The sequence below is a fragment of the Dipodomys ordii genome, unplaced genomic scaffold (genome assembly GCF_000151885.1).
Source record: "Dipodomys ordii isolate 6190 unplaced genomic scaffold, Dord_2.0 Scaffold130, whole genome shotgun sequence".
Classification (NCBI taxonomy): domain Eukaryota; kingdom Metazoa; phylum Chordata; class Mammalia; order Rodentia; family Heteromyidae; genus Dipodomys; species Dipodomys ordii.
The window spans coordinates 738,384-766,321 of NW_012267346.1; the positions used below are offsets into that span (position 1 = coordinate 738,384).

A 27,938-nucleotide genomic window follows, 5' to 3' on the forward strand; every position below is an offset into this window, starting at 1 on the left:
AATTCCACATGGATATCACTACAGAGAGTAATTAAGTTTTCTATTCTCTTTCCAATTTCTCAGCCCAATAGATAATCAACACATTCCAACTGCTACTATGTCTAATGAAAAGAAAATAGAATGTGAGAACCCCAACAGCGACAGCTAACACCCACCAAAAATCTGGGAAGCAAATCTGCTGAGTATTGTTATTAATATTAATTAATACTGACACCTTACACATCTTTTAATAACGTGGTCTTACGACAGGAGTGTACCCGTACATTCCAACCACACAAGAATAGAATGCTTTAAAAACCAGCTCCCACCTGGCTAACAAAATGGATACTGAGATAAAGGTGAGTGGGGACGTGGGTGCGAGGACATGCACATACACACATGCGCACATAAACATACACATAGAGGTAAAAAACTAGAGTAAAATCTAGCTCGTGAATAAATGAGACGGTTAGTCTAGAAGGCATTAGCCCCTAATAAACTAGTGGCACAAAGGATATCTCTGATTCTCTGAATCCTCGGTTAACAGTTTGAGGTCCAGGGTGCAGCTTTGGATCAGCTCATCTAGTTTCTTCTCTTCCTGACTGAGCTCTGTCACTTCTTTTGACAGACCTTGACACTGGGCCAGCATGCCCCCATCCTCAGACAGACTGCAGCCCCTAGAAGTCAAACACAGATTCTTTAAGGCTGCCCATGAGCACCAGGGGAGGGAGAATTGGTCCTTTGGGTGAATGCTCCCTCTTGATAATGGGAGGTCACACTGCTTGTTTTAGTCATGTTAAAATTAGAACTTTATATATACTTTTCATACAGCACTCAACTTTTCATGTCATAGAAATTAGGTGAGAAAAGCACTGTTATTTTCGGGGTCTTTTCTTCTAAAGGAACTCTAGTTCTTCAGAAGGTTCAAATTCAGAGGGCAAAGGAAAACAGCCACCTGCTCCCCTGCCATCCCCCTCCCCCCGCATGCCTGGACAGTGGGGCAAGAAAGAAGAGAAAAAGAGGAGAAAGACACAGAAGGACAGCAGAGATAAAATGACTCAAAACGAAAAAGGAAAAATCTTCCGTAGCATGAGAGACCTAGGTAGTTTCTGAGGGTCTCACACCAACAGTAAGAAGAAAATGGGTTTAAGGAAATAGATGCAGTAGGAATATACAAGAACAAAGACCAGTACTCAATAGGTTTCTCTAACACACAGGTCACAATGGGTTACTGAACTGTCCAAAATTCTAAAAAGCACAAAGAAGTTACCTATTGATCTGATGTGTGACTGTATTTTTTTTTCCAAAACCACCTTAAAACAGATTTATTCTTTCCATGATGCTCAAGAGTTCAGTGTTATACTTACACAACACTGGCAGTTATAAAACACATTGCTCTGTCCATGATGCATAAATGTTATGGATTACCATGTGTAACATATATGGCATGCAAGTATGTGTTACCATCCCTGATCTACACAAGAAACTGAGACACTAAGGTCTTGCCTGAATTTACAAGAGAATGAATCAATCTATTAGAACCAAGGTAAAGATGCTTTGTGATTGTGCAGTCACTTTATCTACCCAGATGAACATTTGGTCTACCTCACAAAGTCACACTTCATCTAAATGGTCTCTATGATGAAAGACTGAGTGGCTACATAACAAGCTGAGGAGGAAAGAGAGAAAGAAGGGAGGGAAGAAAAGAAATGGAGCAGGGGCAAGAATCTGGAAACTGAGGCAGCTGGAAAGAAAGGAACCTCTGCAGGCCAAGTGCATTGGGAGACTGTTCTCCTACTCACATCCACTGAACGTTGTTCTTAGACTTCTTCTTAATGAGGTGGATGCCTTCAAGCACGTTGGTGATATCGTAAATCCTTCTCTTCTGCACTTTCAGCACCTCTGCTGCCTTGTTCAAATCCAAGACCCCATCAGGTGACTGGCTCAGTAGCTGAATGAACTTCTTGGTGAGCAGACCGAGTGACGTATCATACCGCGTTTTTTCTGAGGGAGATTTTGGAGCTTAAAGAAAAACAAAAAAAACCCGAACGGGTGGGGGGGATAGGGGGAAAGAAATGAAGGGTTTCTTTGCAGGTAAGCAAGCCCTCTTTCCCACTGCAGCCCGAGGATTAGTATTTGAAGCCAAGCTGTTGTTTTGGGTGAGTTCCAAAAGTTATGAGATTACTTGATCAGAAAAAGAAGGGACAGCTGGGCACCAGTGGCTCATGCCTATAATCTTAGCTACTTAGGAGGCTGAGATATGAGGATTATGGTTCAAAGTCACTCTGAGACTCTTAGTTCTGTTAAACAAGCCAGAAGTGGAGCTGTGGCTCCAATGGCAAAGTGCTAGCCTTGTGCAAAAAAACTCAGGGACAGTGCATAGGCCCTGAGTTCAAGCCCCAGGGCTGGCATAAAACAAAACAGAAAGGGATAATAAAACTTCTTGTTTTAGCCGGGTACCGGTGGCTCATGCCTGTAATCCTAGCTACTCAGGAGGCTGAGATCTGAGGATCATGGTTCAAAACCAGCCCAGGAAGGAAAGTCTGCTTCAAACTACTTGGTCAATTCATGAAAAGGTGCTGTAGCCTCAGGCAATCACATAGCGCTTACCCTGATAGAGCCAGGCTCAAGCTCTCACCAGACTGCTGAGTTTTCAGTTTCATTTTGATAAGAAATACCTGGAAAGTTTTAACAACAAAGCTCCCCATGGCTCTTAAAATTTTGCTACTTACTTATGATTGGTCATTCTTCCATAAGTGTTTAAAGTTTTTTTCTGTTTGTTTGTTTTTCCCCTGCCAGTCCTGGGGCTTGAACTCTGGGGCCTGGGCACTGTCCCTGAACTTTTGTTCAAGGCTAGCACTCTACCACTTGAGCCACAACACCACTTCTGGCTTTCCCCCCCTGTTTTTATCCACTAAGCTACATTACCAGCCTAGAATAAATTTTTGATTTGGCTTGATACACACACCCTTGGTGGATGGCTTAATGCATAAACTATAGGCAGGGAGGAAATGAAGTCTAATTTAGCCTTTGTAGTAAATGTAAGTACAGGCTAATCCCTGTAATCATAGCTACTTGGGAGGCTGAGAAGGGAGGATCACAGTTCAAGACCTGCTAGGGCAGGAAAATCTGTAAGACTATCTCAATTAGAAGGAAGTGGGACATTGTAAGTGCATGTTTGTCATCTCAACAGTACTAAGAAGCCTAAAATAGGTGAATAGTGGTCCAGGAATGTGCCTGGGCAGGAAGTAAGACACTATCTTAAGCCATAACCAGTGAAAAGTAGGGCTGGAGATGTGGCTCAACAGTAGATTGCCTGCCTAGCAAGCATGAGACCCTGAGTTCAAAACTCTAACAAGAATAATAAAAAAGACATAATGGGACTGTCTGGCTGTTTATAACTTCTGTCTCTCAGATAAAATGATGATAGCATCCAATGGAAGTAGAAGTAGCTGCATTTTATTGGTGCAATCAATTCTTATACTGCCATCTGCTGAGCTGCAGATTGAGGTCGGCAGAGACATGTCTGACTCTGGCATAGTTTGTCTCCGCCTAGCTTGTCTCCAACTCGGAGGTAATGTCCATTCGGGAAGTGAAAATTAAATCTGATTATAGAATGAGACCAAAAACTGATAGCACTGAGTTGAAAACAAAACTGCTTCTAGTTAAAAGTAGTCTTCCTGGAAGTCAGGATTCAGGTATTACAGTGACTAGTAGCCCTTTGCTAGGTGTCTGCAAAAACTGTATTTAATCTCTGGAGAGGCACAGAAAGAGATGAAAATGAACAAAACATGCCCAACTATTCACACCATGGCATCCTTCCAGCCACAAGCTTTGCAAGGTAGGAATCTCACATCAAGGAAAACAGGGAACAGATCAAAGAATCCTTACTTTTTGGGCTATCTGGACTCCGTAGTGCAGCTCTTCCTTTGCCCTTGGGGGTTTTTAAACCATCTGAGAGGTACTGATGGCCACTTTCACCCAGCTCCAGCCTTCGCTTTGCCTGGAATAAGAAAGTACAATCACTTGTCATGGTTATATGGACAAGAAGGGATGCTGTTTGTGCTTGGTCCTGACAGAGGCTGCAGGCTCCAGTCAGCTCTCATTCCTTGGCTCTGTCTTGCTGCTTGGCTGGTCACTCCCTAGAACCAGAAGTCTAGCTTGGGAAGGTAGGCTGTCACCCAAACTCTTTACCTGCAGCAATCACCTATTAACACTGGACAAAACAGAGATCCTTTACTGTTGGATCAGGGTCACTTTTGTTCATTCATTCTTTGACTTAACTTTTGTTCATTTATTCTTTGATTCAATATATATGCTGGGCATGAAGGCTAAGAAAATCTCATGGACATAAATTCATGGTAACTGTCCATCTTCTGTTCTGAGCTTAGTTGGATTCGTGTGTGTGTGTGTGTGTGTGTGGTTATTGGGGCTTGAACCCACAATCTGAGTGCTGTCCCTTAAGTGGTTTCACTCAAGGTGACACAGTACCACTTAAGTTACAGCTCCATTTTTGTCTTTTTAGTGGTCAATTGGAGATAAGTCTCAAGGACTTTCCTGCTAGGGTTGGCTTCAAATCAAGATCCTCAAATTTCAGCCCCCTGAATAGCTAAGATTATAGGTGTGAGCCACTGGTGCCTTTCTTGTGTTCCCCAAACCTTCTGCTTATTTGTATCCTAACACTTAACTGGGATTATTGTAGAAATTACTTATCTGTTTCTCATTCTCTTTAAGGCGGAGACTGCCCTCCATTTATCTTTGTGTATGCAGAGCTTAAGTTTCGTAAGTATCTGAGCATTCACTCACGATATATTCACCAAGTCATTGAAGAGTAAAACAAGTCACTTCAGGCTGCAAATGGTCCTTCATCAGAACAAATATTGCAAACAGCCATGGTGACTTTAACTAGTATTCCTTTCTCTAGTTTGTCATGAAACTTGGAAAATGAGGAACTCTCAAGTAAGTTATTTCAATCCTATTCCATTAAAAAATACCTTTGTAAAGTATGTACTTCAAACTGTGGTTGAAGAAAAGAAAGAAAGCCTCTTCTTAGGGCATAGGTAGGGAGCAAGAGAGAAGACAGATGATTAAAGAAGTTACTGCTAAGAGTGAATAGGATGAGAACAGACAGGCATTTAGGCAAAAGTAGTTTCAACAAGACGCAAGGCTCGTCTGGGACGGGGGTAATTTTTCAAATGATATTTACAATTTCAGATTAACAGTCCACAATGTGGAAGCCCAAGTAATCACCCGTCAGAGGATGATGGATCCCCACGCTTCCCTACGAAAAGTTTCCGGCTAAACTTAAACTTGTCCAACCAACACCAGCAGCCACTGATCAAAAGCTTCCCCAGACCTGTACATGCCTCATGTAAAATATACATTGAATTTCAAAGACATATACATAAAAGAGTGAAATGTTAATTTTTTATATTGCCTACATATTAACATACTTTGGCTTTATAAAATATTAAATAATTATAACACACCAAGATGGTTATTTCACCGGTATGTGTGTGTAGATTCATGGCATATATTATCTTTCTATCAAAGAAAGGACAATATGGCAAATTTTCTTTTGATTTTATTATTGCTTTCCAGCTGTACTGTCAAGTCTTTGTGTGGCCCTGTTGTTTCCTAGCCTGACAAATGTTTCCTCTTTTTGTTTGGGAAAGGCAGACCTTCCTTCTCGAAGCCTAAGTGCAATGTACACACAGGTGATCTGGGCTGGGCTAATCAGTGTTCCATCCTGTCCTTTTCAAACAGCGAATGGGGCTGGTGGCACATAACCAAAGCAGGGTGAAGAAGGGACAGCCCTAAGAATTTTCCTGGAACTACTGGCAAGTAGGAACTGTGTCCTTTCCAGTAGGGCTGATAAGCTAGAAGCCTGAAGTTACCTGAGAAGGGAACTTCACCAAGAGAGGGAAAGACAGAGACAGACAAGAGAAGACGGAAGGGAAGGGAAGGCAGGGGAGAGGCAGGGGGAGGACAGAGGAAAGGAAGGGAGGGGAGAAAGGAATTCAAAGCAAAGCAATGGTTCAACTTTGGCTTGGCTCAGGGACCAGTTGGTCTTCCCCAGATTTTTCATGTGTTAGCATATAAAATCTTTTCACTTTTGGGCTGGGATAAGTGTGTTGTCACAAGCAACAGCCAGGTCAGGATGGGCTATGGTGTAATGGGGAGCTGGCAGATTCTTACAGAATGCACTGTGCACGGGTCACATTTTGTGGCTGTCAGAGAGACATTACAGATAAGGGAAAAGGTTTATTGGAGGCAAGACCACCTAAAAAAGTCAACAGCTTTGCCATGCAAACTTTTCTCTCTGTAGGAAGCAATCCAAGAAGAACAATATAAAGCTGTATTCTCTGCCCAAAGTAAAGTCAATAGAAGGCAAAACGAATGAGACTTTGGGACCCAGATCTCCTGTTTATTTTCCTTAAGTCCTCATGACGAAGAACTAGCTCTTTGCCAGCTATCTGTGAGGGGCAGGTTAGATTTTCCTTGCCATCCCAGGTTATTACTTCAAATTTCTGTGCGGCAAAGGCCTAAAGAAACATAAAGCTGTGGCCAGGGAAATTCCAGTTTCCGTTGCTAAGAGGCTGAGATCTAACTTCAAGGATCACATCCAGTCTCCATTTGTGACTGTGGTTACTAAGCACCCAACTAAACCAACCAAATCTAAATGCCAGATGGACAATCTACTAAATCTTTAACATACTTCTATTGCCAAAGAATCACTAAGACTTGAAAGACAGGCCAGTGGTGTCTCAGCCTTCAGGGACTCCATCCATACCATAAAGAAATGAATCACAGAAGACTGTCAGCCCTGGAAATCTTGCCAGATGGTGGAAGTGGGGAGGCCATGCAACTCCATGAGCCACATCAACTCCTCAAGGGTCTGTAACTCGTCTAGATGAGCTATAGGAGGGGATCACTTTAGGTCATTTTATCTTTTCCAAATGGATCATTTGGGTTCTTTTGTTCTTTCTCCATTTCTTTGTACAGGTCTGAACTGGGCTTGAATGGACAACATATTACCTATGGGTCCCAGGTCAGAAGATGAGTGGCCAAGATTTCTGATAAATGAAGAAGCATTATTTTAATACTTTGCAAATTTCAACTCAATGCTTGATAAACAACAGTAACAACAACAACAACAACAACAACAAATGGAAGAAGGGGTTAAATAGTGATAGTCAATCTCGGCCTTCACGGCTTTGCTCTGGGCAGACTTCATATTTTTTTTTTTGCTCATTGTGTGAGTACCTTGCTCAACAGAGAATTGTGATATTGTGAAATATCTATTTGGTGTTCATACAGTTTCCTTGTACACAATTCCTAAAATCCTTGGATTTAGGAAAACACTGTGTGTGTGTGTGTGTGTGTGTGTGTGTGTGTATGTGAAAGAGAGAGAGAGAGAGAGAGAGAGAAACACGTATCCTGGGGCTTAAACTCAGGACCTGGGCACTGTCCCTGAGATTTTTTTTTTGCTCAAGGTTAGTGCTCTACCAGTTTGAGCCATAGCGTCACTTCCGGCTTTCTTTTGTTGTTTTTTGGGTGGTTTATTGCAGATAAGAGTCCTGGGGTGGCTTTGAACCACAATCCTCAGGTCTCAGCCTCTTCAGTAACTAGGATTACAGGCATGAGCCACCGGATCCCAGCTAAGAAACATCTTTACATAATAAATGTGCATAATAATTTAAGGAACACAAATGGGTATACATGGAAAGCAAGCTTTTCTCCTACTCCAGTTTCCTTTCTCAAAGAAAGGAACACTTGAACATTCTTTCAAATGTTCTATATTAATACAAGCACATCTATAGAGAGCTTTAATATTTTATACAAAAGGTAGCCATCAAAATAAAGTCGAGATTGATGTCAGTGCATATAGAAAGATTGTATTTTTTCAGAACTGCATAATACTGCATTAATTAATATGCTCTGGCTTTACTTGTACAGACACCTGATAATGGGTATCCAAACACTTCTTTACTATAATAATTGCCTCATAAATATTCACAATGATGCTGTGTGGTCAGGCCTTAGTATACTGAGGCAGAGAGGCTGAGAATTACTCAAGGTTTCGTTTAATAAGTGAACCCTGGTCAGTTCAAATTATTTGCCAGTGACCATGATTCCCATGGTCTTACTGTGATGTCCCTTGTCTGCTTCCATAGCAACCCAGGGGCTGCCACTGCATGATTTTACCGTAATAAATACATGTTCCAGGTTTCCTCAGAAGCTTTGATCTTAAATGACTCAGACTTCCTAAGGCACATGGCATCTGCATAAGTCTACTTATTTGGAATGAACCAAGGAAAACATTCTTAAAGTCCCTTGATGAGCCCCAACATTAGTAGCTCGCAGGGGATATACACATACACAAGTATGTGCACATACACAGTCTCATCTATATTTACAACCTGGGAAGATTTTCAGAAAGTATCAAGTATGCTAAGGAAAAATTTTGGCTGCTCAATTAAAGTTATAGGAAGGTATAGATAATATGATCCTAAAAAGGGGTGGGGGGAGGGGCAGGTGAAGACTATAAATCTATCGTTTTAACTATAAACCTTCATATATATTGATAAAGAAAAGATGTCTGGAGAAAACTACATCCAAAGTTTGTGTTGAGTATCTTTAGAAAGTAAAATTAAATATGGGAATAATGACTTCATCTTTATTTCTGCAATTTTTTATTGCATTTTAAAATGCCATGTCTACATTGACATTATATTTCTACTATTTAACTAGCAATTCCAGAGCCTATCTTGGAAATGTATAGTTTCTAGGGTTTAATCTATTAAAAACAGCAGGCCCTTGAATATTTGTATTTTTCCACTTATGTTCAACATAAATGCCCAATTTCAGATGAAAAGTTGAATGTGATTATAATTTATATAATATAATCTTATGCAATTGCTAACAATGTACATCTACATAGGCAAGTGTTTCTTTTATTTATTTTTTAAAAGCAATGTGAATAGTAAAATTGTATTTTTGTCAAGCTATTATATGTTTCAGAAGCCAGTATCTAAGGATCCATACATAGCACATCTAATAGTTTAAAAGCTAAGACTTTGGATAGAATGTTGATGGCGATTTTACTTTCTTTGTAGCTTTTCATATTTCAAAATCATTTTAACACGAGCGTGGGTTACTTTTGCATAACAAGAAAAGTAAAAAATCATTTCCATTTGGGGTTAAACACAAAAAGTCTGGTGGCTTATTTTTCATCCTGCCTGAACGTCTTATGCATCATTCAACACATACAAGTTCAGAAAAGAGATGGAATACCCAAACAGAAAAGAATATCACAGCTTCACAGTGGGAACAGAAGAAATGTTCTTAACCACCATGTAACCAAGCTCCAGGAAAAATTACATCAAGAGCAAGCATGACCTGCTGTGAATTAACAAACTGAACACTAGAACTCCATTTCCCCCAGATAACAGACCAGAGCTAGGGACAGACTCCATAGATGGTACATTTTGTGCCAAGGCCAAATATTAGATGGTACTTTGAATAAAGAATGAGGGAAAACACAATGGAAATGCGATTAAAAAGAACAAGGACCAGTGAAATAACCTAAAGTAGAAAATGAGACCAGACCACAGCGGAATCCTACTTAGATCCTAGACACTGAGTTGGGGCATGAAGATTTTAAGAACATCTAGTTTCCAACTGTGACTATGTTTTAACTCACTCTGCCTCACCACTTTTTAAGTCCAGCTGGTTCCAGCTTGCTATAAGTAGGCCCTGATTGGCCACATGAATATCAAGGTGATAGATAGTTTGATCCCAACTATCCAAGAGGGGTGCAGGAAAATGAGTGGAAAATACATTCGAATTACTGAAAGGAGCTAGGACAAAGCCCTTGAGGACACTGGATGATATGGGTGGAGATCTGGAGAGCCCTACTAAAGGCAAAGTAAATATGCTTTGAAGAGAAGGCCTGAAGTTAGATGTGTTAAATGGCTTGTCCAAGTATGATGCCTTGCAGGTAGGTAAGAAGGGGCTTTGAGGGTGGATGGAGAAGTTCCTTATATGTCATGTTCATGACCACATCCCCACACTCATCAGAATCTAAGGAGAGCTGAATCCTGTGTGAGCTACAGGGTGGGCAACCTACAGAAACCCAAGTACATCAGACAAGAACGAGGGGTGGGCTGGGCTTGCGTGGGTAAGTAGATGTTCCTCACCAGATCCCCCAATCTCACCTGGGTTCCTAGAACAGACCCAAAGAGTATGGCCACCTGCAATTCTTTTGACCTTTAAAACACTCTAGGACATTTGGACTTCACCATAATTTGCATGTGTGGACTAATTTAGGAATCTAACCCTATTGTATCCAGATGGTTCTAAACGAATAGCAATCACAACCTGACAGACGTTGTTTCAAAGCTATTTACTTATGAGCTAATGACTGCCTTCCCTTCTGTACACGTAGATTTTGATTCAAGAACAAGTTAGATAATTTTAGCCATTTTAGTGATTATGGATTTCCTTCCATGACACCACACCCACCTCTCCTCTCCTCCCTCCCCAGGGCCCATTAATCGTGTCACTATTTTTGGATAAATAAAAGCTAGTGCTGTTCATCATGACTACATAAATAAGTTTCCTCTAGATACTCAACTGCAATTTCTTTCTTGTAAAGGTTGTTTGTTTTCTTTCCTGCTGTTGGCACCATTCGCATGCATCAGACCCTCATAGTTCTTATTTTTAAATCTTTTTTATTACCTCATCAATAATTCTACCAAATTCCTTCTCTTTATCCTGCCTGAAGATACCTGGCATCTTGCTGTCTAGACCCAGGCCTGCCTGTTCTTAGGCTTGTGTGCATGACAGGCACTCTGTAGTCTTCCTTCATTGCAACATGGTTGAAACCCGCAGGGGACAGGATCATTTTGTGATTGTACAGTGCTTGAACTTTCCCTCCTAGATTTAGAAAATCATCCCCTTCCAGTCTTTGTGGCAAATGATCCTATCTCATACTTGCTGGAAAACATTCAGGTCTCTCATTTCCTGGTTCTCCAGAACCTGGGCCAGGAATGCTACTCAGACAAGGCCAAACACAGACCCATCCTGGACTTGAATCTGCACAGTAGCAGCCCAGGGGATAGCACTTGGGAGGCACGCATGGCAATGGTAGCCCAGGACTACGAACTCAAAGGTGACCAGTGCTGCTAGACTATTTCTGTGGTCTGACATCATGGCCGAGGTTTTGGCTGTTGAGGATTCCCTGCTCCGGCCAGTTCTCTAAGCCTGGTTCTCTCATCTTCCTGATGAACTGCGAGTTATCCAATATCCTTGCAATAAATTCCTTTTCTGTTTCAATGAGTCAAAGTTGGTTCCTGTTGCTTGCGAAAAAAAACCTCAGCCCCCTGATACCATAACTGATCACTTGGCTTCCTAGATCACTTCTAAACAGTAGTAGTGAAGATGAAAATTGCAGTCCTTATATATCTGAAGATGTGTATTTTACCCTCCCACTTGATACTTTGGCTCAGACAGAATTCAAGGCTGTCAGTTTTCCTCAGAACTCTAAAGGCTTTTGTTCCACTCATTTTTATATTCAGTGATGATGGAAGGAAAAAAAAACGCATAACCAAAAAAAAAAAAACAAAACAAAAAAACCAAACCTGCACTGAGTCTCCTTCTTTTGAAGTTGTCTTATTCCTTTGTGTTAGGGATTGAACTCAGGGCTTCATACATTCTAGCCAAGTAAGTGTTCTGCTACTGATCTGCAGTTCCAACCTTGGTTTTTAACCTCTCTGGAAGCTTCTAAGGCTAACACATTCACTATAAACTTCCACAACTTGTGTTGAAGGTATGCATCTTTTCCCACTCATTTCTCATATGTCCCAGGAACACATGGACCCTCTTGGCATCCAGCTACGAGAAGTATTTGTATTGTAAATCATTTTCTTATTGCCTCTACCTCATCTGTCTTCCCAGATTGGTATCTAAAGCTCTTATTATCTGCTATCCATTTCTTGATCTTTGGTTTTACTTCATTTCATATCAACTTTAGCCTCCACTTTTTTTTTTTTTTAACTTTGGTCAATTAGACATTTTGTAAAATTATTCCTTAAGGTCATTTGCTCTTCTCTTTGGCCAACCTATTTCTATAGTGTCTTGTCTTTATTTCATGAACAAAGAACGTGTCTCTATTCTCATGATAATGATTCATTTCTTTTTTTTTTTTGTCGTTCGTGGGGCTTGAACTCTGGGCCTGGGCGTTGTCCCTCAGCTCTTCAACTCAAGGCGAGCGCTCTACCACTTGAGCTACAGCGCCACTATTGATTCATTTCTTAAGAAATCTAAACGTTGCCAGGTACCAGTGGCTCATGCCTGTAATCCTTGCCACTCAGGAGGCTGAGATCTGAGGACCTCGGTTCAAAGCCAGGTTGGTCAGGAAAGTCGTGAGACTGTTATCTCCAATTAACCACCTGAAAACTGGAAGTGAAGCTGTGGCTCAAGAGTGCTCGCCTTGATCTGAAGAGCTCAACAACAGTGCTCAAACCCAGAGTTCAAGCCCCACAACCAACAAAAACAAAAAACAAAACAAACAAAATCTAAATGTTTTAGTTCTTGTGAAATCCATTTTCTCCAGTAACCTTTTCCTCAAAACAAACAAACAAACAACCCCTCCCCCCAAAAAAACGAACAACCAAAGAAAAGTGTAGCTCAGTGAAAGAGCTTTGTTATTAGCATACCAAGGGCCTAGCCCATCAAGGATAGGTATGTGTATATATGTATGTATGTATAAAATAAGCCTTTATCTCCCTACACCATAGCTCCTTGTCAAATGTCTAGTCATATTTCATGTCTGCTCTAAAGAGCAACAATGTAATTCAATGACAACTGGGAGCTATGTGAACTCAAGACAAAGCTTGTCAATTTTAAGGTAACAATGGGAATAGATTTGTCAGTGCAAATTCAATGTTTAAACAGAGTTAATCCACCTATTGAGATTTCTCAAAGATTGTTTTAGAGAACAAAACAAATGAACTTAAACTCTAGACCTTCTCCCAAACCTTCTTTTTATCCTTGATTTTCATTACATTGTTGCTTGTGAGGTTGCTAAGATGTACATTGGAGCTTCCTCTGTTTTACTAGACTGTTCTTCCATCTATTCTTGGCATCTCAGAAATCAGTTGAATTACCTTGTCCTATAAGGTTTCACTCAAATTCTCAATATTTGAAAAAAAAATGTATTATTATCTACTAAATATATTATTTGCTTATTGAGTGTTCCAGCATGTAGCAAATGCTGACCCCAAATCATAACTTCCTTGCCTCTATCTCTTGAGTTCTGGGGTTACACACATGAATCAGGTTTATTTTCTTCCCTTCCTCCTTTTTTCCAAGGAAAGATTTTTATACATATATATTATATATATAAAATAGGAATATATGTGAGATTTATATATGATATATATATATATATATATATATGAAATAATGTGCTTTTCTGGAGCAGAAGTGTTCTATATTTCTCACTTATCAGAAAGTTATACTGACTGCCCACTATTTATAAGGCACTGTGCTAGTTACTTTTTAATAGCAATGAACTCACAGAAAGAGGAGAGTGCCTCTGATGCACTAATATTTCTCCTAAGTCTTGATCCCAGGAACTGAATGTTGGTCTTAAAAAGGCCAAAAAACCCAAAAAAACAAAAAAACAGAGTATGGCAGTACATGACCACAACCCTAGTTAAAGGCTAATACAAAACAACAAAAACAAGGCAAAAGTTACTAAAAACCATTTACAGAGTACTTCTTTATCCATTAAAATTAAGAGTAAATAAATGGATAGAAATTGAGCATGGTAGCCTACGACTGTAATCCTGTCTACTTGGGAGCTGAAGATCTGGGGATTGAGATTTGAGGCCAGCTTAGTCAAAAAACCTTGTAAGACTTCATCTTGACCAATGGGCATGGTGGTGTGTACCTGTCATCCAATCATGTGGAGAAGTACAAGAGGAGGAGTAGCTAGGCTGAGATCTGGGGATCACAGTTCAAAGCCAGTCCAGGTAGGAAAGTCCATGAGACTTATTTCCAATAAGCTACTCAGAAAAAGCTGGAAGTGGCACTGTGGCTTAAGTGGTAGAGCGCTGGCTTTTTTGAGCACAAAGAGGCTCAGGAACAGCATCCAGGCCCAGGCCCTGAGTTCAAGCGCCAGGACCAGCAAAAAATAAAAACAAAAACAAAAGGTTCTGGTGGAGTGGCTCAAGTGGCATCTGCCTAGCACACACACAGCCAAGTTCAAACTCCAGTACTTCAACTAAAAGAAAAAAAAAGTAAAAAGAAACAGATAAGAAGCTTAAGAAATGGATCAATAAATTAAATAGACCTAATATAACTTGAACGAAACAAGAATAAATGAGTAGTATTTTCAATAATGAGCAGCACTATAGAGACCCTTTGTATGTTATTCACAGCAGTCTCTGAATCCATGGCCCAGGATCTATCTGAGGATTCACCACACAACTCTGAAGCTTCTTTATTCCATTTGAAATCTTCATTTTACGTGCCTTTTCAGCGATAGCAGGGAAAACTGCAATTTAACTGCTAACTTAAGAGAGGGTTTTAAACATATTCATCTTATCAGATTTGTAATGTGTTGTTTCTTCAAAATTATTCCTAACCACAAGTATGTAGATATTCCCCATAAAACGGAATTAGAGAATTCTTCTTTTCAGAGATCTGAGTTTCTGCCTTAAAGGCTGAAGAATTTCACAGGCAGTTAGGAAGCTTAGGCTTAAGTTCTTTCTGTAATAGTGCGCTGGAATACTAGTTGGTTGATCTCTTAATTTCCTAGGAGCCCTAGGGTTTTAAAGTTTTGTTTTGTTCTTATCTTGGTGCTGGTACTGGGGCTTGAACTCAGGGCCTAGGCACTGTCCCTTAGCTGTTTTGCTACTACAGTTACAGCTCTGGTGGTGAACTGGAAATAAGAGTAACACAGACTTTCCTGCTTTGAACCAGGATCCTCAGATCTCAGCTTCCTTGGTAGGTAGGATTACAAGTGTGAGTCTTAAGCTCCTGGCCTGGTCTTAAGAATTTTATCTTGGATCTATAGCACTGGAATGAAACCAAAGTTGGCAAATACTTTCTGCAAAGCACAAGGAGATGAATATTTTAGGCCTTGTGAGAACCCAATTCTGTTGCTGTGGCAAAGAAACAAGTACAGATAGTCCATGGAAAAGGGGCTAAACTGTTTTGGGCTCCCCTAAAACTTTATTTACAGGACACATAATAGGCCAGCTTAAGAACTAATGTGATAAACTCCTCCTACCACTTACGTTTTTATTAAAGGACATCTATGCTGTGCATATCAAATTCTAAATATTTTATGAGGCAAGAAAGCCAATCATTTCTCCCATAATGGAATTACAAGTCTCTGTCATGCTTAGCCCTTTTCTTTGAGGACCAGAAATATATATGTACTAAAAATAAAAGCATTTTTGAGCTATCCAGGTGGATAGTTGGACCTAAGCCCATGCACAGAAAATAATGAAGATACTCCTTTTTATGCCTTCAACCATTCAAATCTAAAAAGCTAGTTTATAGGTACAATGAAGAGCTATAAACAGATCTATTTTACAGAGCAGTTATTCAATTGCTTCATCACTAGCAACAATACAACTTCTCCCAGCCAACTTTTTTTCAACTCAGTTATTGTCGACACATCAAGATAACTTCTGAATCTAACTAGCATGGTTTGGAGTGTGGCACACTTCAGTATGTAGTTATTAAAATAGCTTGTAATGCAGAGTGGGCATAATAAATCATTGAAAAAGAGTGGGTCTTTGTCAGCCTGGCTGTAAGGCAGGGTACTTGATCCTGGTGGACACATTTTCACACATGAGCACCAGAAATAGGCTCCAAGAAGTAAGGAGATTTATGGACAATTACGAACCAATTGAAGGACTTCCTATTCAAGTAAGAAAATGTACGCTTAGAAATATAAAAGAAGCAGGGCAAAGTGGCCAATCTGCAATCTCAGCACATGGGAGGGTCAAGGCAGGAGGACTGTTGAATTCAATGCCAGCCTAGGCTTCAGAGTAAAACAAAACAGAAATGCATCCATCTTGTATCATGTGATAGAAAGCCAACATTAATACAAATTGACCTGAATGCTTGAAGTTTCTGCTCACTCAGATTTCCCATTTCATGGGAGTTCCACACTACAGTATAGCAAGAACAGCTCAGGTAGGCCAGAGTAGTTGACTGTGTAGATAGAGGACCTGAACGAAAACTGTTCTGAAGAGACCCTGGGAGATCTGCAGAGAGCCCCTGCTGGCCCCAGCACTTGCACACAGAGTGCAAAAAAGTCCTGATAGAGACAGACAATAGTGTTCAGAGCTCCTGCAGGACTAGGAATAGTGCCTGTTCTTACCAGCCAGACTAAAAATACCTCAATTCACAGGCACAATTAGCCCCCTGATAAATACTGCTCTAGTCTCCTCTAACAAAGTAAGACCTGAAAGATCAAACTGTAACAAATTTAAAACTACCCCCTGGGATAAAACTCAAAAACATTTACAGAAATACAAAAGCGTCCAGTACCCAATGACTACCATGCAGTCTAAGATTACTAGGCTCCTAAGGAAGCATAACTATAGAATCTGTATTCAGAAGGGAAAAATATTAATCAACTGAAACCAGCCCAGAAACAACACAATGTCAAGTGGACAAGGACATGGGAAAGACAATGAACAATTTCAGATTTCAAAGAGTTAAGTTGAGATGTGGATACTTTAAAAATCTTAGAAGAGTAACAGATTTAAAACAGAAGCATAAAGCCTATACTAAGACAGGGTATAATCAAAATCCTCTAAACAAGTGATTAAAAAAAAAACACTTTTTAAAGGAGGGGGAAAAAGACAGGCACCAGCAGCCAATGCCTATAATTCTAGCTACTCAGGAGGCTGACATCTGAGGATTGAGGTTCGAAATCTGCCTTGGGCAAGAAAGTTCACGAGACTAATTACCAAAAGCTAAAAGCAGAGCTGTGGCTCAAGTGGTAGAGCACCAGCCTACACGGAAATAAAATTACAGTGAAATAAAGTATAGGGAAAAAAGTGACTTTCTCAGAAGATCAAAGAGCTAGATAGAACAAGGCTGTGGATTGATCTGAGTGGGAGAGCATTTGTCCAGTGTGTATAAGAAGACCACAGGTGGTACCCAGTGGGGAAAAAAGAAATATATAGAAACATGTGTTTCTGTCAGGACCTCCACAAAGGAACTGGAGACATTAGCAATGGTAACTTCATGGGGAATATGTAACTTCTCTATCGTGTACTTAAAACTCCTTAAAAAAAGATTAAGACAGCATCTTATACACACATGTGTATGTAAATCTACATATATAGCAATTGTATTGTGTAGTTTATAAACCTATGTTTAGTATAATGCCATGTCAGTAACAGTGCAGTAACAATAGGGGAGAAATTGAGTTAGGTACCAAGACACATGCAGAGAGGCACATGCAAAGATGTTGATTATAGCATAGCATTTATCAGGAAGAAGTTAAAAGCCATCTAAATGGCTGCTGTTCATTAGACAAGGAATGGTTACAGAAAAGCCATTCCATCTTACCCACACTGTGTTAGAGAATGTGATGTAAAGGCAGTGGGCCATGGCTAACATTTTTTAACCTTTCTCACTGCACCTAGGGAGCAAAATAAACAAATTAGCACTGAACAACATACCACCTGCCTTCCCTGCAAACACAACAGCAGCCACCCTGTGTGTATGTGTGCATGTGTTACACACAACATGCGTAAAGGAAGTTGATCAGCCAGGAAGTGTCGGAGAACCAAGCACATTCTACTTACTTCTGATGGAATGTAATAAGAATATATCTTTGTAAGTCATTAAGAAAAAAAACAACATGCCAAATAGAATATAAACAGGAAACACATGTTAAAATTAAAAAGCCTCAACCCCAGAGAGGTTACATTACAGAAACTGTTAGTGATGGTAAGTAAGAAGGACAAAGGAAAACTGCCAGGATCTGAGATAGCTGGGCTTCTGAAGCCTCCATGAAGACTAAAAATAAAAATGAAAAATAACAAGTGGACGAGAGGAAGGAAGGAAGGACAGAAAGGCCAGGAGTTCCAGGTTTTAGGATTACTGGACACTTTTATGATATCAGATCTCTACCTCTCTAATGGTCTTAACTTTTCAGAAAGGAAATTAAAACCCACCAGATGCTCACTAGATACCTTCATATTGATTCTTTTGGCTAAGGGAAAATGGAGCTGCTAATAAGTCGTTAAGTTGTCATAATGAATATTTCTTGGTATTAAAAAAAATAGATGTATCCAGGCATTCAACTTACAACTGTAAAATAAGCTTACAATTGCAATCCTAGAAATTTGGGAGGCCAAGATGGGGAAGATCTCGATTCCAGGCCAGCCTGGGCACAAAAGTTCTCATCTCCTCAGAAAAGGCTGGATGTGTCTGTTCTCATCCACAATCCCAACCAAGGAGGAAACACAAATAGGAAGACGATGATCCAGAGCCAGCTTGGGCAAAAAATGAGCAGAAAGGTGAGCAGAAAGGGCTGGAAGAGTGGCTCAAGCAACAGAGTACCTGCCCAGAAAGCATAAAGCCCTGAGTATGGCTAAAACTGAAAGAAAGGGGGAAAAAAATGTGCATGCCGCACAACACACGGGAACTTCAAAACAAGTTCCTTCACTTTAACAGCAGAAAATAGTTCCTGGTTTCCACAGTTGACCTGACTCTTCTGGGATCATAAATCTTCTCTGATAGTAATCCTTGCAATTTCATTCCACTGAAGCTCTTCTGGATACATCCGCAAGCTAACAATTGTTGGGAAAAAACTGCACAGGCTCCATTCCTTATGATCCCCAATAAAATAAATGTGGGATCTAACAGCATTTGGCAGGAGAATGCTATAGCGCTCAGAGGGGTGGAGGACCATGGAAGACCTTTGGTTTCCCCAAGAATTGACAGGGAAACATCTTGCAAAGTGAGTTACATTACAGTTAAGACAGTAGAAACTGGCTCTAAAATGAGAACCCAACTTTCTTCTCAGCAACATCAAACAAGGAACAGACAAGGACTTAGGGATAAGTAGCACCTAGAGAGCCCCAACAGCAAGCAGTTTCTCCAGGTAGAGGAAATGCTGAGGTGGTCTGGGGAGGGGAGAGGAGGCTTTGCCCTCACAGCATCCTCAGCTGCAGAGATCTGGGCTTTCATACCCAAGACTGAAAGACTCCTCCCTCTGGGGAACACAAGTGACAGCGTCTACCTACTCTAGACATCCTAAGAGAAAGGGGCCAATTCTCCTTGAAAATTCCTCCTCTCCAATCCTGTCATCGCCCCAGGCTGCCTGAGTGGGACTTTTAAGATGCTGTTACACTAACCTGGGCAAACATTTGGACAGATTATAGTTCAGGAGTCTCTCCACAACCCTCCTCCCTCCTCCCCCACTCCCCCAAAAAGGTTCAAGACAAGAAAGAAAGAAAGAAAGAAAGAAAGAAAGAAAGAAAGAAAGAAAGAAAGAAAGAAAGAAAGAAAGAAAGAAAGAAAAATGTGAGCCAGGAGCCAGTGGGTCATACCTATAATCCTAGCTACTCAGGAGGCTTAAAACCTGAGGATCACGGTTCACAGCCGGACCCGAGAGAGAAGTCCATGAGACTCTAATCTCCAGTAAACTACTTAGAAAAAGACAGAAGTGGCGCCGTGACTCAAGTGGTAGAGTGCTAGCCTTGAGCTGAAGAGCTGAGGGACAGTGCCCAGGTCCAGAGTTCAGGCCACATGACTGGACCCCCGCACCCCCCCCAAAAAAAGCTCAGGGACAGTGCCCAGTTCAAACCCAGGACCGACTCCCTCTCCAAAACAAAAATAAAATGTCGTGATAGTGGAGATCCTATAGCTCTGCCAAATATACACAACTTCGATAATACTGAAGCAAACAGGGAAATAAAAAAAAATGTTCTTTAAAGGGATATTGAAGAAAAAGAATGTCAGCATGCTCTATAGGAAATGCTAACCTTTGCTAATGAGACAATCGATATCAAACTATAAGATGTATCAAAGATTCTCACTCTATTCTGCTGCACCATTGTTATAGGAAAAGCAAAAACTGTATGGGAACTGGGCTCATCAGGAATAAACATCAGTAGACAACAACGGCGGGTGTATGTAGGTGGCCACTCCGACAGCCTGTCTCCTTTTTAGAAGAACTTATTTTTGCCAGGCATTGTGGCTCATGCCAGACATTGTAGCTACTTGGGAGGTAGAGACTGGGAGGAAAAAAAAAAAAAGTTAATGAGCCCCCATGTCAGCCAATAAACAGCATGATGCCTTGTGTTGGTGCATCAGGATATAAGGTCCGCTCCGGGCAACAACTTAAGTTCCTATTCAAAAACTAAAACAAACGAAAAGGGCTAAGAGTGTGACACAAGTGGTAGAGCACCTACCTGCCTAGCAAACTCAAAGCCCCGAGTTCAAATCCAAGATAAAAGTTTATTTTCTAAGCTGTTTATTACGTCACCTAGTTCTAGCTTACATATCTTACAATAATTCTAGTACTAGGTGCTACTTAATAGGTAACTACTAGTTGGGAAACAGACAGCCCAAGAATAATTTCTCTCCAGGTCATACTAAATGCCAGATATAGAAAGAGGAATGTGGAGGGGAAAAAATCTTCATCTCTGAAGTACCATCTATGCCAGATCCTCCCGCTGCCTCTCCTTCTTTGGTTCATCACTGGGAACGCTCACCTGTGGGCCAGGAGGGCAAGTTTTCTTGATGACCAACCCCAAGTGAACTCCAAAGAACTCTCCATGAGCTTTGACTTGAGAACTTGTCTGGAGATTCCTATGACCTGTGCTAACTTCTTCAACTGAATCATGACAAATGCAAAATAGATGCCCAGCCATTAACATAAGCAACCAATAGTTACCTGGATGATAAAACCTTATGATTTCTACATATTAGTTAAAACTTATAGGTCTGAAAACATTATTTATATGTTAAAACCACCTACAAAAAGGCCTGACAGTTTTATTAGACATGGTTAATGATCTTGTGTGTGTATGTGTGTGCCTTTCCTGGGGCTTGAACTCAGTGCCTGGACCATGTCCCTGAGCTTTTGTGGTCAAGCCTAGTGCTCTACCACTTTCAGCCACAGTTCCATTTCCGGCTTTTGGTGATTAATTGGAGATAAGGGTCTCATAGGTGTGAGCCACCAGTGCCTGGCTGTTAAATGATCTTTTACTGACTTTTTTCCTATTAGTGGACTGGCTGTAAAATCTATTTCTTTGTATTCACACATTGAATTGGTCCCTGAAGCACATGCATGTGTGCATGTAGGCAGTCTTTTCAAAAAGGAGGGAAAGAGACAGGACTATTTCAATCACATTTCAACTCAGTAGAATGCTCTTTATGACAGTATTCTCAATGGTTTAGAAAAGTGAATAAGAAGCTATGAGCACAAATACAATAAAAATCAGTGTAATTTCAACTGTATTAGTTCTTTTTTTTCCCAGTCTGTGAACTCTAACTTAATTAAAAAAAAAAAATCAGGAGACTGGAGGAATGGCCAGAAATCTTGGCTAACAATATGGGGATGTATCAAGTGGCAGAGTATCTTCCTAGCAAGGGTAGGACCCTGAGTTCAAATTCCACCTCTTCCTCATAAGAGAAACTTCGCTTAAGTTATAGATACCCTACTGGCCCAGTTGCTTTGCACAAAAACAAAATCAAAAACCTTCCTTAGAGTTTCTTTACAGGAGAAAACTCTTTAGAATGCCTGTCCGTGTTTTGTATATTGTAGTTAAGTGGTTTACCTCTTTTGTTCATTTGCATTTACCATATTGGAGCAAGACTGACCAGAATTTGGCAAACAATAAATTTACCAGAAACTTTTATCCAGTTAAGAACATAAAAGCTCTGAAACCATTACAGAAAAGCATAATTTGGTTCAAGTAGTAGAGCATCTGCTTAGCCCTGAGTTCAAACCATAGTAATCAAAAAGACAAATTGGAAGACCACTCAAAGTCTCTTGATTTATGACTTAGTTTCAGCCAAACCTCACTGCTCTTTCCCTTGGTTTCCAAGGGTTTGGTTCTAGAATGGCCTGGAATTGTAAAAGGGATGAGAGAATGTCTTCGGTTCCCACCCAGTTACCACACTGTTTAGGATCAAACCCCAGTGACACCCTAGTCAGAGCATTTGGGACCCCCATACCCCAGGGCCACTGCAAAGGAACTTTGACTTTCTGCAGAGCTGTGCCCTGCCTTCAGGGAAAACAGGATGTGCAGAAAGTTTTTACTTTTAATCCTCATCTTCCCTCCTTTCTGCCACTATAGGTAACATGATATGAAAGTCAAACAGGAGGGCCAATAAACCATGGATTTCTATGAAGGGCTGTCATTTGCTGCTATGGATAACTCATAGACCAATGGCAGTGAAGGATCTAGAAAGGATCACAGGTTCTCCAGGAGCTCAAAGATAGTAGAAGTTTTTGTAGGTCAAAGTCTTTAGAGAAGCTGGTGGCTCACGCCTGTAATGTTAACTACTCAGGAGGCTGAGCTCTAAGGAGCATGGTTTAAAGCTAGCCTGGGCAGGAAAGTCCGTGAAACTATTATCTCCAATAAACCACCAGAAAACCAGAAGTGGCCCTGTGGCTCAAGAGGTAGGGTGCTAACCTTGAGCTGAAGAGCTCAGAGACAGCAGCCAGACCCAGAGTTCAAGCCCCAAGACCACCCCCCAACCCCCCAAAAAAAGTCTTCAAAGAGCAAATTTGAATCAATCTGTTAATTGCATCAAAACAGCCAAATAGGATAGTCTAGTTTGGATTTCCCTGGCATTGGTGGCCATTGGCTTGTTATCCCTCTACTTGTGGCCAACAAAACCAATCAACAAGATTATTACAATGAAACAGATGCAGACAAACATACAGAACATGGGTTCTTCAAGAGACAAGCCAGCTTCCCCCAAAAGGAGTGGATTTAAATTGCACACATGGTGTCATGTAAATTACGAATTTCTTGTGGTGAGTCAAAACTACTTTCTTACATGTGCTATTTAATCCCTGTTATAATAACCAGAATTACTTTAAAACAAATGCCTAAGCCCTAATTCTCAAACTTGGACACGTATTAGGATTGAGTAATAAATCCCCATCATCATCATTATCATCATCCTGATTCTTGGGTCTCACCCCTAAAAAATGGATTTACTTATACATGTGTGACCTGGAAATCCATTTCTCAAGACTACCCAGGAGATTCCACTTGGAAAAGCTGTCCATGCTGAGACCTGGTTTTAATAACTGGGCTCTGAGGTTGCTATCAGTATGGGAACTGTGTCTTACTGCTACATACCAAATCTGGTTTGGGTATGGATAACAGTCACCAAAGGTAAATGTGTTTTCCATTCTGGTATCAAAGACAGAGAGGGAGACAAAGGATGAGAAGAAACAATGATGCTTTTGTGGGGGGTAAGGCAAGTTTTCATTGCTCCCAAGCTTCATAGCATATTATGGAAACCAGTTTTGCTGGTTTTTAATTACATGACAAAGGGGAAGCAGCACCGACCTAGCAGGCAGAATTTTGGATGTTAACATGTACCAAAGCATGAATGACTTTGTAACTTCTGGAAAAATCCTGGCGACGTTTCCCACTGTAAGAATCCCAGGGCCTAAGAACAAACAGGGTCATTCCTGCTAGTTTTTACATGTCAAGATGATAAGGACCAGTCTATCCACCTAGGAGGCTACGCTTGCAACTTGCCTCTAGAAAGTTCAAGAGAACTTCTAAGGTCATGGGTCTCCAACTAGAGCATGCTCAGAATCACCTGGAAAGTTTGTTAAGTTCAGGTTGTTAGGCCCCACCACATGGTCTCTGGCTCTGCCAGGCAAGGGTGGGCATTCCCAGTTGCTACTGATGCTGCTAGACTCTAGGACCACAACCACTTAGACAATCCCATTTTAAAGGTCAACAAAGGACATAATCCTTGAGTAACAAGGAAAGATTCTATCCAGCTTTGGCTTTGTGATGAAGATTTAAAGGAGAAATTGTCACATATATTGGCATTAAATACCTTGGGATTAATAGCAAGAAGCAAAATTTATCACTCCCCTAGGAAGGAACACCAAGTGGGCTCAGATAATTTCATTCATTGTGAATAAATATTGCACTGTGAACAGAAAAGTAGAATGGTGCTATGTTTAAAAGAGAAGGACATAAACATTCTTCCCAAAAACACGGTGGCCCATAACTTCTTGTTCTATATGGGTTATTTCAAAATAGTTCCAGTGGTTATTTTTCATTGTAAAAATGCTGACTTTATAATGGTGACATTTTAGCTGCAACTAGGTGTTTTAGGTAGAATAAGTGGGTAGCCATCTGGGAAAAAGTAAAGTTGAATCCATAGTTCTGGGTTAAAGATCAAATGCAATACATATCTGAATGTAAATAGGATATACCAACTTCTGCTTCAAGTAAGCAAAGACCTCAAAGACTACAGAAAACCATAAACTTGGGGGGGACAGGGAGGGAACACTGGAGATTGTGTCAGAATTAGAGCTAATCTCCCTATTCTAGAAAGAGCCTTACAAATCCCTAAGAAAAAAAGCCCAACAGAAGAGGAACTCAAGTAGTGGAACGTACAGCTAGAAAGGGGAAAGACAGAGGAGGGAGAAGAGGGGAGAAATGTAGAGAAATAGCCTTTACATAAAACAATGTCCAAATGCATGCATTTTTAGATATGTAAATTTAAACCATGTCGGTACAGTATGATTTGCATATGAGATTGGCAAAAATCCTAAATATCTAACCCACTCTGTTGGTGAAGCCCTTGTAAGTTACTGGCAGGAATGTAAAATGAAATTATCCCTACAAAAGGAAAATAATGCCATCACAAACACCTGTAACTCATCCACCAGCCTGGATCCCAATTCTCCTTATAGGAACTACACTACAGATGAATTTGTCTTTGTCTGATGTGATGCTCATGAGAGCTACCATTACACAATGCTGTTTATGACAGCACAAGACTGAAAGACTCAAAGGCTGTGATTAAAAACTCAAGACAGCAATATAGGGGAATACCACACAGCCATTTAAAGGAAAGGAAAACTGGATGTAGCTCAGAATACTGTTCAATTTAAAAACAAGGTACAAGCCAGACACGGATGGTCCACACATGTAATCCTAGCTATTCAGGAGTCTGATACCTGAGGATTGTGGTTGAAACTTCTAGCGCAGGCAGGAAAGTATCTCCAATTAACTACCACAAGGCTCAAAGTAGAAGTGTGGCTCAAGTGGTAGACCATCAGCCTTGAGAGAAAAAGCTAAGGGACAGATACCTTGACTCAGAGCTCAAATCAAGTCACAAGCATAAGCAAACAAAAACCATTTTTTATTTTGCATAAATAGAGAAAAGACTTATGAGAAGCCAATAAAATTCTGACCCTTTTGTAAAAGGCACAGGAGGGCAAAAAGAAGAAAAAAATTCAAAGCATTAACTTCTTATGGAAGTTTCTTTGTAATAGTAATTGAAGCCCAAGTATGAAACTGAAGACAAAAATGAAAAAGCGTACATGAGTGAATTTTTTTGTCTTTCCATTTATGTTTCAGTATATTCAAAAACAAAAAACAAAAAAAGGAAGGAGGGAATAGAGGAAGAAAATTAAGAAAGAAGGGCAGGGACAGGAGGGGAGGGGAGGAGAGAGAACTTAGTAAATACAAACCAAGTGTGTTAGACCAGGCCAAAGTCACTGACCTGAGGAGGCCAGAAATTACATGCAAAGTCCACTTTGTAGTCCAGGGCTTTTCAGAGTAGCACTTACTAAAGCAGATCTCTGAAGATGAAAGAAGCCAGTCTTTGATTTGTACTGGATCATTCAATTTCTATAAATACTCTTTCCAATTAACCAAATGAATTTACATTTCTTTGCAGCTCCTGCTTTTAAGTGAAGCTCAGATGTTTGCCATGGAATTTATTTTCATTCTGTGCTTCGCATACCCCCTTTGCTTTGTTTTAATAAATCAACTATTATCACAAACACCTATGAAGACACTTCAGAAACACAAAATTCCTCAGATCAGATCTGCAATAGTATCTACCCTCCCTCCTAACTCAAACCTGTCTTATCTAGTTGCAGAAGAAGGAAACTCATTTAGTAGATACCATAGCGTACACCACAGGGAGTAAGTAAGTAAGTCATAGTAAATAAATCATAGGTACTTTCCGGCACCTCCACGACCACCTGAAAACATGTTGGTTCCACACATTCCTTAAATTATCATACTCTGAAAGGATCTCCCACATGGAGGCTGCTGGATGTATATTTGCACATAAAATAAACATTTCACTTTCTCTGGCTCAGACAAGGGCTGGGAGCCCCTTTTCCAGTGTTGTGCAACGGCACAAGAAAAGCAGGCAGCTTGCAGGGTGCCAGTGGCTCATACCAGTCAAGCTAGTTACTCAGGAGGTGGAGACCTGAGGAATGTGGTTCCAAGCCAGGAAAGTCCACAAGTCTATTATCTCCAATTAGCCAAGCCAGAAGTGGAGCTATGGTTCAAGAGGTAGAGCACCAGCCTTGAACGGAAAAGCTAAGCCCTATCACCAGTATAAAAAACAAAAGCAGGTCATCTGACCTCCCCTATACTGACTCTCAACACCAGGAACTCAAGAGGAGGCTATGCCCCACCTTCTTTCCGCAAGCAAGGTAACCAGCCTGACTGCACAGGCTGTCCTTGGAGAGCTGATTAGAGTTTCGCAGCAGCTATTTCTTTTTTTTTTTTTATTTAATTTAATTTTATTTGTGAACATACTGTACAGAGGGGTTACAATTACATGGACAGGATAATGCATACATTTCTTACCAAGCATTGCAGCCTCCTCCTTTGTTTACCCTTCACATCCCTTCCCAGCCTCCCCCCTCCCCCCCAATCCCAATCCTTCTCCTTCCCCCCCCACCGACGTTGTAAAGCTCGTTTTGGACATGACAACTTGTACTTCTCATTGTTGCAACAGGTCCACCTGTATCCTTAAACAACTGGTTTTTCCCCCTCTCCTCCACAAGTTATACTGACATCAAATATAGTGAAAGCAGGGGTTATACTGTGGGGGAGGGACATACAAAGCAACAAAGAGATAATCTTATAAATGCGTTAGAAACACATGCATGAAAGAAAAAAAACATTAAAATACATATCTAAGGGTTCATTTTCCTGACATCACCTTATCTGACCTTTTCCGCTTGACTCATACATATACTAGATATTGCAAATAAGGGAAACCATGGGACCTATGTTTCTTTGGGCCTGGCTTACTTCACTTAATATAATTTTTTCCAAGTTTTTCCATTTCCTAACAAATGGGGCAATGTCATTCTTTCTGATGGAGGCATAGAATTCCATTGTGTATATATACCACATTTTCTTGATCCATTCATCTACTGAGGGGCATGTGGGTTGGTTCCATATCTTAGCTATGGTAAATAATGTCACAGCAGATATTTCTAAGATTTATGTTGCAAGCACCCATGACAACTGGAACAAGAAGAGCCCACTGGAAACCAGCTTCTACCACCCCTTCCTCCATTCCTCAAATTACCACCTACCATCTATCCAGAGAAGGAATACAGTTGGATAAGCATAAAGTCTTCCATAGCAACCCCCAGCAATGAAATGGGGGTCCCATCTCATCTACAGGCCAACAAGAAGAGGTGCAGGAGAAAGACACTGAAGAGTCATAAGAATCATCAGTGTTCTGGTCCTTGCTATGACACCAACTCACTGTGTGACCTGGGACAAGTTCTGAGAGGTGACAGCACCTGCACGCTCACAAAGGTCTGCTTGCACACTCAGGAGCTGGAACTCAGCTCAGTTCTGATGGCTTACTGTGACACTTGCCAACCAAATGTACTGGCAAGAATAAATTAGGGCAGTGACTGTTGG

General features: G+C 40.7%; 1 protein-coding gene across 2 annotated transcripts in view; it reads right to left on the reverse strand.

The window, feature by feature from the left end:
* The window catches only part of E2f3 (E2F transcription factor 3), a 76,074-nt gene that overhangs the window by 7,934 nt on the left and 40,202 nt on the right, over positions 1 to 27,938 (reverse strand). Inside the window, exons 2-4 of one of the 2 annotated variants that reach the window (XM_013030424.1) lie at positions 3,871 to 3,982; positions 1,782 to 2,001; positions 498 to 656 (exon numbers count right to left, since the gene is read on the reverse strand). In XM_013030424.1, coding sequence (XP_012885878.1) covers positions 498 to 656; positions 1,782 to 2,001; positions 3,871 to 3,982 — 491 coding nt within the window. The remainder of the gene's footprint in view (positions 1 to 497; positions 657 to 1,781; positions 2,002 to 3,870; positions 3,983 to 27,938) is intronic. The other variant, XM_013030425.1, reaches the window with a different exon arrangement.